Here is a 13,582-nt window from a genome sequence, read left to right as displayed (position 1 = left end):
AGCACCTTGCGCTAGGGCATACACTTGGCGCAGCAGCTGAATCACGAGCTGGTTACACTCGCATCCCACGCCAGAATGTTAGACTGAGTCTCAGCTCCTCAGCTTTATGGTAACACACACCCTGGGATCAGCAGGTGGTGGCCTCAGTACTTGGGTCCCTGCCACCACATGGGAGAACCAGACTGAATTCCATACTTGCTTCAGCCTGGAAGAATCCTGGCTGTTGCAGGCATTTAGGGATAAATCAAAGGATGAAAGATTCCTTTCCATCTCTATCTCCATATATGAAACAAAGAGGAGGCTGCCAGGGCTTCCTCAGTCTTGGTTAGGACACTTGCAATGGCATGTCACTCTGACTTGTGGTATTTCTGCACAAGCGCTAGTTTAAGTCCAACACTCTTTTTCATATGGGCTGAGTGGAGTGGTCAACTCTCCCACCAACACTTAAGGGCAAGGCGTGTATGTGAATCTTCTCTCCCTACCGTACCCCTGTCCTCGGTGGGGAAGCAGGCAGCCCTCAGCACCTGTCTACCCTCTGACACCAGTCACAGGCAAGGAACAGACACCTACCTGCAGGACACACATGCCGAACGTGTTGCCCAGGATCTTGTGGGTCTCGTTGTAGTAACAGTAGCGAATGTTTGTGGCTGCTACGAAGAGCTCAAAGGGGTCATCTTGCTTTATGTTCAAAGTTCCATTCTTTATTTTCTTCTGCAGCTGCCGCATCCTCTTTTTCCGATGACTACAATCAACCCCGACGAGGAAAGCCAGTTACACAGAAAGGCTACTGTAATTGGGAACAGAGCCCATAAAGACACCTGCATCCCTCTCAGAGTGCTGGTTCAATTCCTGCCTCCCAATTTCAGGTCCCTGCTAAAGCAGAGCCTGGGAGACAGCAGGTTAGATGAACCAGGTAGCTGGGTCCCTGCCATACTGAGATATAAGAGACCTGGATCCAGCTCCCAGTTCTCCCAGTTCCTGGCTCAGGCCCATACTAGTACTGGCTGTTGGGGACGTAGGAGGAGTGAACCACTGGAAGGCAATATTGTCTCTCAGATTCAAAAAGAGAGAGTTGGGAGCAAGGTCAAGGCTCTGTGATGACCCTCTTGGGCCCTCAGAGCTTGCAGCAGACTCAGAATGGGGGCCAAGTCCCTTGCTGTAAAGGGAACAGAAGTAGGAGCACTGGAGCAGGCTGGCTAAAGGTTTCTCAATGAGACGGTACATATGTGAACTGGTCCACTGCCTTCCTCTGCACCTTGAGCAGAAGCAAGACTGGTAAGGAGGGAAGAGGGTGACATGTGGCCCAGCAGTTAAGATGTCCCTACCTAAACTGGCATACCTGGGCTTGATTCCTGGCTCTGATCTGGACTCCAGCTTTCTGTCATTACTAACCCCGGGATCCCTGCCACCCTCGAGGAGACCGGGACTGCAGCCCCAGCAGGTCTGATCAGCGTAGAGAGTAGAAAGAGAAACCATGTGTGGGAAACAAGGACCTGCAGAGGCAGTAAACAGCAACAACAGTTCCTGGGCCAAGGAACTGTCTCCTGGCATTGAACTAATCAGCATATACTACAGGTGGGGAGGGATGCACCAAGGGCGCAACTCACCTGCTAAACCCCAGCTCCTTCTTGTAGCACCACAACACTGAAGGTCGAGCCCTCACACTTGCTTTGGACAACATATGATGGAGTATCACCACCTGCAAAGAAAGGTATAGAAGCTCAAGGCCAAGAGCCTTTAGAAACTGCTGCCTAGACCCAACCCAGGAGCCTAATGGATAAAGCCCTCAGCTTGCACATGCCAGGATCCCATTTAGGCACAGGTTCATATCTCAGCAGCCCCGCTTCACTTACAGCCTGTGGCCAGGGAAAGGAGTTGAGGACAGCCCAAAGCTTTGGGACCCTGCACCTACGTGGGAGACCTGGCAGAAGCTCCTGGTTCCTGATCAGCTTAGCTCCAGCCATTGAGGCCACTTGAGAAGTGAATCAGTGGATGGAAGGTTTTTCTGTCTCTCCTCTCTATAAAACTGACTTCCCGATTAAAAAATAATAATAAAGCTTAAAAAAAAAAAAAAGAAAAGAAAGAAAAAGAAACTGCTAGTGGCGGGTTTGGGATTAAAAGTTCCAACACACAGGCCGAGCACATTGATTCCATTAGCTGATCTCCCCCTTACAAGCGCCAGGATCTGGTACCAGCTGCTCCACTTCCCATCCAGCTTCCTGCTTGTAACCTGGGAAAGCAGTTGAGGATGGCCCAAAGCCTTGGGACCCTGCACCCACATGGGAGACCCAGAAGAAGTTCCTGGCTCCTAGCTTCAGATCAGCTCAGCTCTGGCTGTTGTTGTTGAGAAGTTAACCAGTGGATGGAAGATCTTTCTCTGTCTCTCCTGGCTTGTATCTGCTACTGCCTTTCCAAAGAAAATAAATAAATAAATAAATAAATCTTGAAAAAAAGAAAAAGGCACCGATTTGTCTGTTAATCAACATCAATATAATTGACCACTTCCAGGGAATGAAGGGGAATCCTGACATAACGGCCTTGTGTGCTGAGATCTCAGGTGGCCTACCACAAGCTGACATTTCGGAGATGGCAACCAAGAAAACACAAGAAGCGATCCCCAGACCTTACCTGATCTTTTCCTCGATCCCCAACTATAACAAAGAGAGACCGCTGACGCTCAGCCACCCCATTCTCAATGAGAATCCGGATGCGATTGTCCACCTTCTTCCGATGCATGGTGGCAGATTATCACTGCAAGACAAGGAAAGGGCATACAACTGCAGAGAAAGCCAGACTGCCTCTTGCGGGACCTGGGGTGCAGCTAGGCACACTGATGAACACCCTCCTACTTAACCCTCAAACAGTTCCATAAGGCAGAAAGCAGCCTCAGCTGTAAAATTCAGAATCAGTGTTGGGAGGTGAAAAAAACTTGCCCTCCACAGGAACAGCCAGAAGGGAAGCTGTAATCCACAACTCCACCAAGAACTTTTTAAAAACTGAAAACTAGAGGCCAGTGTTGAAGCATGGCACATTAAGCTGCCGCTTATCAAGCTGGCATCCCATATCAGAGTGCCAGTTCACGACTCAGCTGCTCCACTCCTGAACCAGCTTCCTGCTAATGTGCCTGGAGGGCAGAGGAGGGTCCAAGTGTGGGAGACATGGATGAGTTCCTAGTCTCCTGGCTTTGGCCCAGTCCAGCTCTGGTTTCGTGGGCATTTTGGGGAAGAGGGAGTAAACTAGCAAGCCTTTCTCTCTCTAATAAAAGCAAGTTGATATGTTTCACTCTTACAGATAAATAAATATTTTAAGTTGGAAACTTCACAGTTTCAAAATAAAAATACCCCAGCTCTACACAACTACCTAGGTTGCTTGTACCTAGGCAAGTGTTTCACTGCTGGGAGAAAAGCAGTCAGTAGCTGATGGGCATTCTGGGCTTGGCTAATGCCAAACCTGTGTTAACTATATCAGCATGTCAGCATAGCTACCTATTCTGTGTGTGTGTGTGTGTGTGTGTGTGTGTGTGTGTGTGTGTGTGTGTGTGTGTTTGTATGGAGGGAAACACCAGGCCAGGACATGCCACATGCCACACTGCCCCTAGGCAAGTGGGTTGCAAAATGCCCAGGGAAGGAGGTCTGGGGAATGTGTTGGCATGGGAGTGTCTGCGGGCATGTTTGACAGGGGAGAAATGACTTCTAGGGTTCTTTCATGGGCTGGACCACTACACTTGCAAGTATGTGGGGGAGCTGAAACAGTGGTTTAGAGGGAGAACCAGAGGACATATCTGGGTTAAGCCAAGGCACGTGCACATGTAGGAACCCTGAGCTGGGCTAAGTAGCATTTCCCGTCACCAAATAGTATATGCAAAAGTTGGGCCTGGGGGACATGCCTGGCTGGGATAGGCCATAGTTCCCACCCATTAGTATCAAAGCAGGGAGTGGGCCACATCAGGTTGGGCCACAGTACCCACCAAAATATGCAAAAAAACTGGATCTAGGAGCAGACTGTGTAAGGGACTTGTGGGCTCCTCTCTGTGGGACTTCATTATCCACCAATCTGCACGAGAGAGCTGGTGTTGGTGACAGGCTGAGCCAGGCTGGACCACAGAATTCACCTGACACTCCCAGGAACTGGGGCGGGAGGAAGGCTGGGCTGGGCCAGGCTGCAGCACCCACTGGCACATGCAAAGGCCAGGACTGAGGGCAGACCATACCAAGCAGGGCCATTGACCTCCCCCCCCCCGACATACGTAACATCTGGAGCTGGGAGCAGGCCTGGGAGGGGAACATGAGGAGCTCCCTGCTGGGGCACAGTATCCACTGACAGCAAAAAAAGCCAGTACAGGATGTGAGTCATGCCTGGCTTGAAGTATCCTCCAGCACATACAAGATCCAGGGCTGCAAAAGGACTGGCAGGGGAACTGAGGGCACGCCTTGCTGTGATGCAGCTCCCACTGGTGAGCCTGACTGCCAGGGCTAGCGGCAGACCAGGTTGGTCAAGGCAGCAGGATCCATCCACATATACATGTGCGTTGGGTGTGGAGGCCAGTTAGGTTGAGTTAAGCTTCAGTGCCAGATGGGATGTGGGACAGATTAGACTAGACCCACAACACATGCAAGCACACACAAAAACTGAAGCTGGGTTGGGCCTGATGGGGGCTATTGTGGACCAGCCCTAGTAGGCTGCAATACTCACTGTATGCATAAGGACTGGGCCTGTGGCAAGCGGGGCTGGGCTAGGATGCAGCACCTGTCAGTTTGCATGAAAGATGGGACTGGGAGCAGTACTGACCAAGCAGCTGCATCCACTGGCTGGCATGCACAAGAATCAAGTCTGAGGTCATACCAAGCAATGTTTCTTGGGGGATTCCCCAACTAGACCACAGGAGTCAAACCCTGGCCACAGAGAAAAGTATAATCTAAGTATAATCTATAATCTTCTTTTCAACAAGAAAAATAGTTGGAGCGCATGTATCAGGACTGGGCATCTTCAGTTGCTAATGCCTGTGAGGCGGTCATCATGCCCAGATACCCAGATACACGGGGGGTGGGGGGGGTTGCGTGACAGCCGGATCATCTTGGCCAGCAGGGGATGTCGAGTGTCTCACCAAAGGATGGAAAGCCAAACAGGTCAGATAACTCTTCTGCAACAACTTCCTGCACTTTGTTAACCAACAGACCTTGGAAAAATTTTCTCCACCCTGGGCAACACAGCCAGTGACATCTCAAAACTATTAAAACCAATCTAGCCACACTCTGGGAACACTCTTGCCCATAGGGGTCTCTAACATGTCATCACAGGGCCATCCCCCATCCCTGGGCCCTGATGTAGTTTGACAACAAGGAGGGGCCCCTTCCCCTTCCGCCACTGAGGACACAGGTGCCCCACCCACCTTCTTCCATACTTCTACTCTCCCCACCCTAATTGTGTAGTCCTACATGGGTGTGCATCCCTCTCAGCTATGTAAACATCAAAAACAAAATTGAAAATTTAAAAAAAAGTAAAAATAAGAGAATGACTAAAATATGCATACATTCAAAGCATTTTCAAACACCATCTTAGGATACAGACACTTGAAGGGAGTCTTTCATGACAAAATGAAGTATGCTACCAGTTTTATGCACATACCCAACGGGGCTGGGGGCAGGGGGGAAGAAACTAGCTGAAAACACCAACAAGAAAAACAGTTGTTCCTGGATTGTGGGACCAATTTTTATTTTGTTCTTTCAGTTTTGAGAGATGTTGTTTTAATTCACATGTGTTAACTAATAAGGCCAAAGAAAAACCAATGAATATTTCTATTTTGCAATGTTTCCTAAGCGAGGAAAACTGTGACTGTCCACACTTCAAGCGCCATGATTACCTGCAATCACACACTGTATCATTACCACCCCAAGTCTCCCCAAGTAACCTCAAGCTGTATGCATCACACGCTGCTTGAAGACACAGCCGGCTACATTCGCACTCAAAGCTCACTAGCTGCCCCTCTAGCCTCCCAATGCAGGAGCGCCGGTCGACATGTAAAGCAGCCAGCAGCCTAAAGAATTCAAGTAGCAAAGCAAGGCAGGGTTAATACCCACGTTGGCCCCAGCCTGCTCCAGCTCACCAATCTGACCAGCTCCAAGGCACTTGTTTGCAGTCACAAAAATCAAGCAATAATGCTGGGGTGGGACGATGGGGACGGTCTCGGCTTCGGTTACTACGGAAGTCCAGAAGCACCGGATCCGGCCCTTGACTTCAAGACGGGATAGGGAAAGAAGAGTACCAAAATAACAGCGATGTACAGGAGGTTGGGTGAAGGTTAACACGGAAGAACTAACCGAAGAGGAGGGCACGGGTGTTAGAGGGAAACTTAGGTTTCATCAACTCATTTTTTCGCCTATCTGGACACAGTCATCTATGAGCCAGATACCACCCTAAAGCACTGGCCAACAAAGTCCTGCATGTGACCGCCATGTCAACAGTGTAAACGCAGGTGTAAGGTGAGGCTCATAGGAGCGAGGGGGCCCAGGGATGTCAGCGCCTCAGTGCAGCACAGCCCCTGCCTCAGAACTGCGAGCCCGGCCAACGCTGCCACGCACCCCTCCACCGTGCCCCGCCAGATCTGCCACGCACCCCTCCATCGCGCCCTTCGAGTGCTGCCACGCGCCCCTCCACTGGTCCCTCAAGTGCTGCCACGCGCCCCTCCACCGGTCCCTCAAGTGCGCCAAGCGCCCCTCCACCGCGCCCGGCCAGATCTGCCGCGCACCCCTCCATCGCGCCCTTCGAGTGCTGCCACGCGCCCCTCCACCGGTCCCTCGAGTGCTGCCACGCGCCCCTCCACCGGTCCCTCAAGTGCTGCCACGCGCCCCTCCATCGCGCCCTTCGAGTGCTGCCACGCGCCCCTCCACCGCGCCCTTCGAGTGCTGCCACGCGCCCCTCCACCGGTCCCTCGAGTGCTGCCACGCGCCCCTCCAGCGGTGCCACGAGCCCCTCCACCGCGCCTCTCCAGTCCTGCCGCGCGCCCCTCCACCGTGACCCCGAGCCGGGTTCCGGGAGCGCGCGGCCAGAGAGCGCACGAGCAACGCGCTGACCACCCAGGAAGGGGCCGCTCGGCGGGCTCTGAGGTCGCCCCTCCCAATGTGGCGAGGGCACGGACCCCACACCCACCCCAGCCACGCAGCGGTGGGTACCTGAGTCCCGAGCCAGCCGATCCCTGCCGGCGAAGGAAGCACGTGGAAGAAATCAGTAACTTGGTTGGAGGCGGGTGCTTAGGGAGGCCCGAGTTTCCTACCCAGACGCTGCTTCGGCGCATGCGCGAGCGACCTAAATTCTCGGCGACACTGACGGGGCCTCCCTTACCCCGTCGCCTCGCGATGACGTCACGAGCACCGGAGGTGGCACCCAGCCTAAATTTTGGGTATAGCCGTGGACCTCTCGGCGACCGGGAGACCAATTTCCCTCTTTGGATCGGGAACGCAGGACTGAGCAAGCACGTAGCTCCCCGCACTGCCAACAGCGACCACTGCGTTTGGGAGGTCCGCCACTGTATGCCGCCTAGCATGCAAGGGCTTTCGGTATTACCTGGTGTGTGCGCTAGCTTGTCAGTGTCCTTGAATAACCGCTTTAATGCGAAATGGAATCACTCTATTCACCTTACACTCCATCCCCGCAGTACTGAACCTATAGTTCCACGGACTCGTTTTTTCCCACCTTGGCGGCCGAACTTTGCAGGGTCCGCTTCGATCTGGTCGTCAAAAGTTTAAGGTCTTAGGTCAGGAAAGCCCTTTCTCATCTCCCAGGGGAATTTGTTCTTGCGCAAGTTAGGGTCACCTACATATATTTCGGCAGTTTTTGGGCCAGACAGCTGCTTGCTTGATGTTTTTGGAACCCACCAACTTAATATTCGAGATCAGTTTTCCTTTCGCCTAAGAATTCCTCCCCTCAATATATACCCGCTCTTAACCAGTACCACCAACCACCAAGTTCAAGCCATCTTCGTGTTCTCTTCTGATCCAATGTCAACATACCAAAAAACTGTTCTGTTCACAACTCCTGGGAAAACATGCAACTCTGGCTTTCAAGTGATCAGCGGTATGGAGAGGTGGAGAGGGAAGCGTCGGAGGTGAAGACACTGGAGCAGACCTTTTAATCACAATGCACCCTGAAGCTGTTAAGTGAAAAGCTTTCCCGAATGGCTAACCAGCCAGTGGAGTCACAGCAGTGAGAAAACATTCGACAGTAGGCCAGATAGATAATGCAGGGTATGTGCCCCTGCACGTCCAACGTTTCCCCTCGAAACCAGTTAGTGGGGCCAGCGTGATGGCTCAACTGGCTAATTCACTTTCAAGCGCCCACATCCTGTTTGAACGCTGTTGTGTCCTGGCTGCTCCACTTTCCATCCAGCTCGCTTATGGCCTGGAAAAGCAGATGTTACCCAAGTCCTTGCGACCCTGCACCCAAGGAGCAAGTCCTGAAGAAGCTCCTGCCTTCAGATCAAATCAACTCAGCTCAGTTCCAGCCATTCAGGGAGTGTACCAGCAGATGCAAGACTTTTTCCCAGTCTATCTAAATGTTTTTCCAATAAAAATCCACCCCCCCCCAAAATCCGCTTTTAAAAAAGACAGCTGATGCACAATCACTGTATCATAGGCAGAAAAAAGGCCAACAGCCACTATAGTTGGCTGTTCCAGAGTGTGATGGTGGTAGTGTTCCCAAGTTTACAGTAAAAACCCCAAGACAGATCCATGAATATTTTGTATTTGTATTGCATGAAAGGAAATAGATGGCAGCCCGAGCAACTGCCCCAAGCAGCAAGTTGGAAGAAAAGCAGCTAATGCAGGGAAATTAAAAGGTTGACGTGAATCCAGATGATGGTGTCTCAGGTGTTTAGACTCTTCAAACATTTAGGGCTTTTTGAAACACTAACTATACCCTATAAACCACTGAACTGGACAGATGACCTATGTAAAACCACAGCTGCAGACTAGAGCCTGGAGAAACTGGTAACTGTTAACTAGGTAATGGCCACGAAACAAAGTGCACCACCTACTTTTGTTTGCACTACAGCCAGTTTCCATGTGAACTATACTCTAAAGTGCCCTGTATCTCCTGTCCCATTTTTAGAATTGGAAACTTTATTGTTACCCACCATTCCCACCCTCAAGCAATACACACACAGCTTAAAAACTAAGTTTTGGACTATAGCTAAGACAATAAACTTTGAGAAAATTCTAACGCTCCCCAGCTGGCTCTTATCAGTTTCTCCACCATACTAATCCTTGCTTCCTCCATGTGAAGCAGGTTTCGGCAACAAGTGGAGATTGGATCTTTCAATCTGCTTAGTTTACTTATCCTTCAAATATGAGCTCAATTATTCCTTCCAATGCAGTCTTTTTGGGTCGTGTTCATATCCACCAGTCATGGCCTTTACCAGTGACAACACTTCTGTCATTGTTTAGACTGATTACAGTTAAATGAAAGCAGGAACAATTTTTGTCACCACCAAATACCTGGCGCCTTTAAGTGTCTCCCAAATATATACAAGATAATACTTTAAAAAAACAATACAGGTAAGAGAAGCAAGCCAAAAACTACCTACTTTAACTAGTCTTTTTAAGCTGGTCTTCACTTGTTATAATACGGTATGATGATACTCAGGAAGCATATAGTCTAGCCTTCTTGGAAGATTAGGCCAGCAGTTACGTTGTTCAAGCCTTTTCTGTTCTTAAGTAACACTTTACTTTAGCTCCCATGGATTGTATATACAACTGAAGCCGATTTTGCTCAAGGACAACAAAGCAATCAGGTTTTCATATAATTTAATCTACTTGGAATTTGAAACAGTTTACTAATATTGAAAGAATTCGATAGAAAAAGCTATAGAACTGAGCCTTAACAATCCACTTTCCTCCATAAAAGGAACAAGAACTCGTGAGGAATACTGATTTTTTTTTTTTCAAATGTAATTTACAATGCAGAAAACTCAGAATGTTTTAGGAAGAACTTAACCAGGATGCAGATTCAGGAGCTAACAGCGGAAATGAGGGTCTGAATCCAGGGCTTCCCTGCATCCCTTTCCTCCTCATCAGATGTATTACTGAAAATACAATAAGTACAATACAAATTTCCTAGAACAGAAAGCTGACTGCTGAACTAACTACCTTCTACATTCTATCAGCTGGTCATCAAATGAGCACCTCAGATAAAACCCTGACACTACTCACACGCTTTCATGTCTCCAACAGGACTAAGTGGAAAAACTCCCACAAAACAAGATTCTACATTAGGGGAGAAAAACCAACTACTTGATAGAAAAACATTCAGCCAACATTTGCTTTTTAATATCAAGATACAATGATTGGAAAAACTTCGTAAGAATATTAAAATCTAGAAATAAAATTCCTAACCAAAGTAATTCAAACGGCATTCTACCTTTACTAAAAAGCTTTGAAAAAGGAAATCTCATTATCCACAAGATAATTACTGCATATGTACAAAAAGTCTTGTTATATGTGGTCTTGCTACACCAAGCGGCTACGTTGACAGGTGTGACAATCATCTCCTATGAACTCTGCTGAAATGCACATGACCTAACAAAAAGCCTTCTGCAGCTAGGTCAAGTACTAACACACAAAATACTTAGTACCAAGATACTGAGACTTTTTGAAAAGTCCTTGCCCTGTAAAGAGATACTCCTTTTAAAACATATGACCTGAATAAAGACATAAAAGGCTTAGATTTAAATGTGGTAGAATTAAAAAAAAAAAAGCACTTTGAAAAAGAACAAATGATTCTTTTTAAAAAGCATAGACAAAATAATCAAGCTACAAACATCTTTACAAATTCACATCTGCACTAATGCATAGAAGTCTGAAACCTAGAAGGCATTTTTATCCCATTTCCCTCTAGACCGATTCTTGTAGATCACTATATAAAGAACTTCTTTCAGTTTTGATCTTAAATACCACGAAATTCTTCCTTGTACAGGTAAGAATTTAGTTTTATATAGGATCACCAGCACACATCTAGGGATTACTTGGTAAGCAACAAGCATTTCACCCATCCCAAGATACAGCTTACATATGGTTGTGGTACATCCCAGGCAAATATCTAAAGCACGCAAGGGGAGGTGCTAGCAATAGATATACTCATTTGCAAAATTAAACATATAACCCTTCCCATATGATGTACCACAACCACACATGAGGAAAGTCAAGAACTTATTTTATTTTATTTTAAAATAAACATTGAAGAATCCCCATTTCCCACCACCCTACAAAATTTTTGAATGTGGAATGTTCAACAGCCTGTCCATTTTATCAGGTTACAAAACCAGAAAAACTCCAGTTGTCTAATGATGAATGAGAATAGCTTTGTTTGTAAGTAGCTGAGCACCTACTGGAAAAATCCCATAGCTAAAGGCTGAAAACAAAATTTAACTTCTGCACAGAAAATTAACTCCGTAGCCTTTGCTTCATTGGTGGAACTGATTCCCCACAACAAAGTGGAAAGGGACAACAAACAGCATTAAGTTCAGAGGCACACAGAACTAGTGCTCAGACTGCTAGCACAAATTCCAACATGGTACATGTGGCTACGTCACTGCCCTGTCTTCACTGAACTTAAGCTCCCCTATACATCTAAGGGACAATACCTCCACTTTGAATATATATGCCTTTGTGATAAAAGGAGAATTAGGGGTAAATTAGAGAAACAGTAAGTGCAACTACTATAGAAGTAGCTGCTGGAGATAGCCATATAAACTTGTGACACTAACAATACATGTGATGAATCATAAAAGGTGCTAACTGTTGAACACCAGCGTTTCCAGATGCAACTTTGATAAACATGTTTTATTTGTTTTGCTTATACCATCAGAACTGGAACTACTGTCATTTCCCTTAAACAGGGAAATCAATCTAAAACACATACTGGTGCTTTTCAAAAGATAGCAATTTTAAAAGGGTGATAGCAGCAGGCATTTGGTATCTTTTAAAAACGTTCAAGCTGCAGGAAAACCATGTGACCAAGAGTACTATGATTATCCATTAGAAACTTTCATCAATACCTGTACCAATTTAGGTGACAATACATCAATATCAAGGATTAGTGACAGACAATGTACATGTCATAAGGAATGATGTACTACCAATCCTTACAAAGGCCATTGTCTCCAAGAAACTGTTAAATGTTCAAAAAGGTTTCTAAATACTTCACATTAAGTACAGAAGCGGCCATCCAGATTATATCCCATACTCGTTGTGTATTTTCAAAATGCCAATCAGAACCTAATTTATATTTGTATCTGTCTTATACAATATCAGCTATTATAAAGCATTTTATATGTTTATAACCACTCGCTTGGCCAGATGAATAATGAAAACTGTGTCAAAGCTGGAAGCCAGTCTTACAAGTGTGAGTAAGGGCCCATGCATAATTTGCTATGCATCTAAACATTTAATGCTGCAATTGAACAGGAAAAGCTGTGAAATGCAGCTGTTCTGTCAAACCACATTCCACTCCTTCTATCTTCCTTTCAAAGAAAATATTTTAGTTTTGTCAATTACCATTCAATTATTTCTAGGGCTGATATGTATATTTTATCCCATGTCCAAAAAGCCAAACTTGTTTTTCTAAGCCACTTCAAATAACTATGGAGATATCACCCCATCATGTATATGTTTTACTCCTAAGCAAAGGTGAGGAATCTGAGTATCATGTGCAAGGCTCAAGATGACGCTTAGGACAGAACATGCAGAGTAAAAATAGTTTCCTTCCATATCCAGGTAATACAAAGCTGACAATTGTAGTCCTGTCTTTATGGGATGAAAACAGTCCCTTTACAACGTTTCCTGAAAGGGAGAACAAATAGATAATAACTCTTCTGGTAACATATTATGGTACATTGGCCAGTGTGTTTTTGGCGATTAAACATAATCCTGTGAATCAGTTTAATTCACTTGCTGAGTGTTCATTTGCGGCATCCCTCTGTTGGGTCTTGGGGGCCCTCCACGACCTAGAAGACAAAAATGGCATTTGATTTTTCTTTCAAATATTATTTGTTTTGCCTTCAAGCAGATTTTCATCTGAAGTCAAGAAGCATGTGGGCAGCTCGTCACCACATTATTAGGCTTAAGAAGTCAATTCTTCAGTGTTCAAGTTTCACCTGTCCTGGGAGTGGTCATGCGCAAACTTGCTCATGTTCCCTAGCTAAAAGAAGAGTAGAGCTAATGGAGTATTCCACCAGTACTCATTCATTCATTCATTCAACAAGTATTTATTGAGTGCCCACTGTGTGCCAGGCACTGTCATCAGGCGTGGGGAGTAGATACAGCAGTGAAGACAGACAAGGTACCTGCTCTCACGGAGCTTCCATTCTAGTATACACTCTAACTTACAGTTCATTAGTAATAACATCATACTATCAAAATTAATAAAAGCACCAGAATGAACAGACCTTATTACCTAAACTGTTAAAAGAAACTACATAACATTCAAAATTGTATGACTTATAACAGATAAAATAACTTTTTACATGCTGTTAAAACAGATTTTTAAGCTATCAGTTAACTTTCATAGAATGCTACAAGGTGGGAAAGAACAC

At 46.6% G+C, this 13,582-nt stretch overlaps 2 protein-coding genes across 6 annotated transcripts in view; both read right to left on the bottom strand.

Annotated features, from left to right (window-relative positions):
• The window catches only part of NAT10 (N-acetyltransferase 10), a 39,672-nt gene extending 32,422 nt beyond the window's left edge, over positions 1-7,250 (bottom strand). The window contains exons 1-4 of one of the 2 annotated variants that reach the window (XM_040980078.1): positions 7,170-7,250; positions 2,629-2,751; positions 1,608-1,699; positions 571-742 (exon numbers count right to left, since the gene is read on the bottom strand). In XM_040980078.1, coding sequence (XP_040836012.1) covers positions 571-742; positions 1,608-1,699; positions 2,629-2,736 — 372 coding nt within the window. In that variant the 5' untranslated portion in view covers positions 2,737-2,751; positions 7,170-7,250. The remainder of the gene's footprint in view (positions 1-570; positions 743-1,607; positions 1,700-2,628; positions 2,752-7,169) is intronic. The other variant, XM_040980079.1, reaches the window with a different exon arrangement.
• Positions 7,251-11,185: 3,935 nt separating this feature from the next.
• CAPRIN1 (cell cycle associated protein 1) overlaps positions 11,186-13,582 on the bottom strand; it is a 36,542-nt gene continuing 34,145 nt past the window's right edge. For all 4 annotated transcript variants that reach the window (XM_040980073.1, XM_040980075.1, XM_040980074.1 and 1 more), the window contains one exon: positions 11,186-12,994. In XM_040980073.1, coding sequence (XP_040836007.1) covers positions 12,930-12,994 — 65 coding nt within the window. In that variant the 3' untranslated portion in view covers positions 11,186-12,929. The remainder of the gene's footprint in view (positions 12,995-13,582) is intronic.

This window comes from Ochotona curzoniae, unplaced genomic scaffold (assembly GCF_017591425.1).
Source record: "Ochotona curzoniae isolate NIBS_2020 unplaced genomic scaffold, NIBS_Ocur_1.0 contig_3432, whole genome shotgun sequence".
NCBI classification, from domain to species: Eukaryota; Metazoa; Chordata; class Mammalia; order Lagomorpha; family Ochotonidae; genus Ochotona; species Ochotona curzoniae.
Note: the sequence above shows the minus strand (reverse complement) of the source record. Positions and strands in the feature narration are given on the sequence as shown.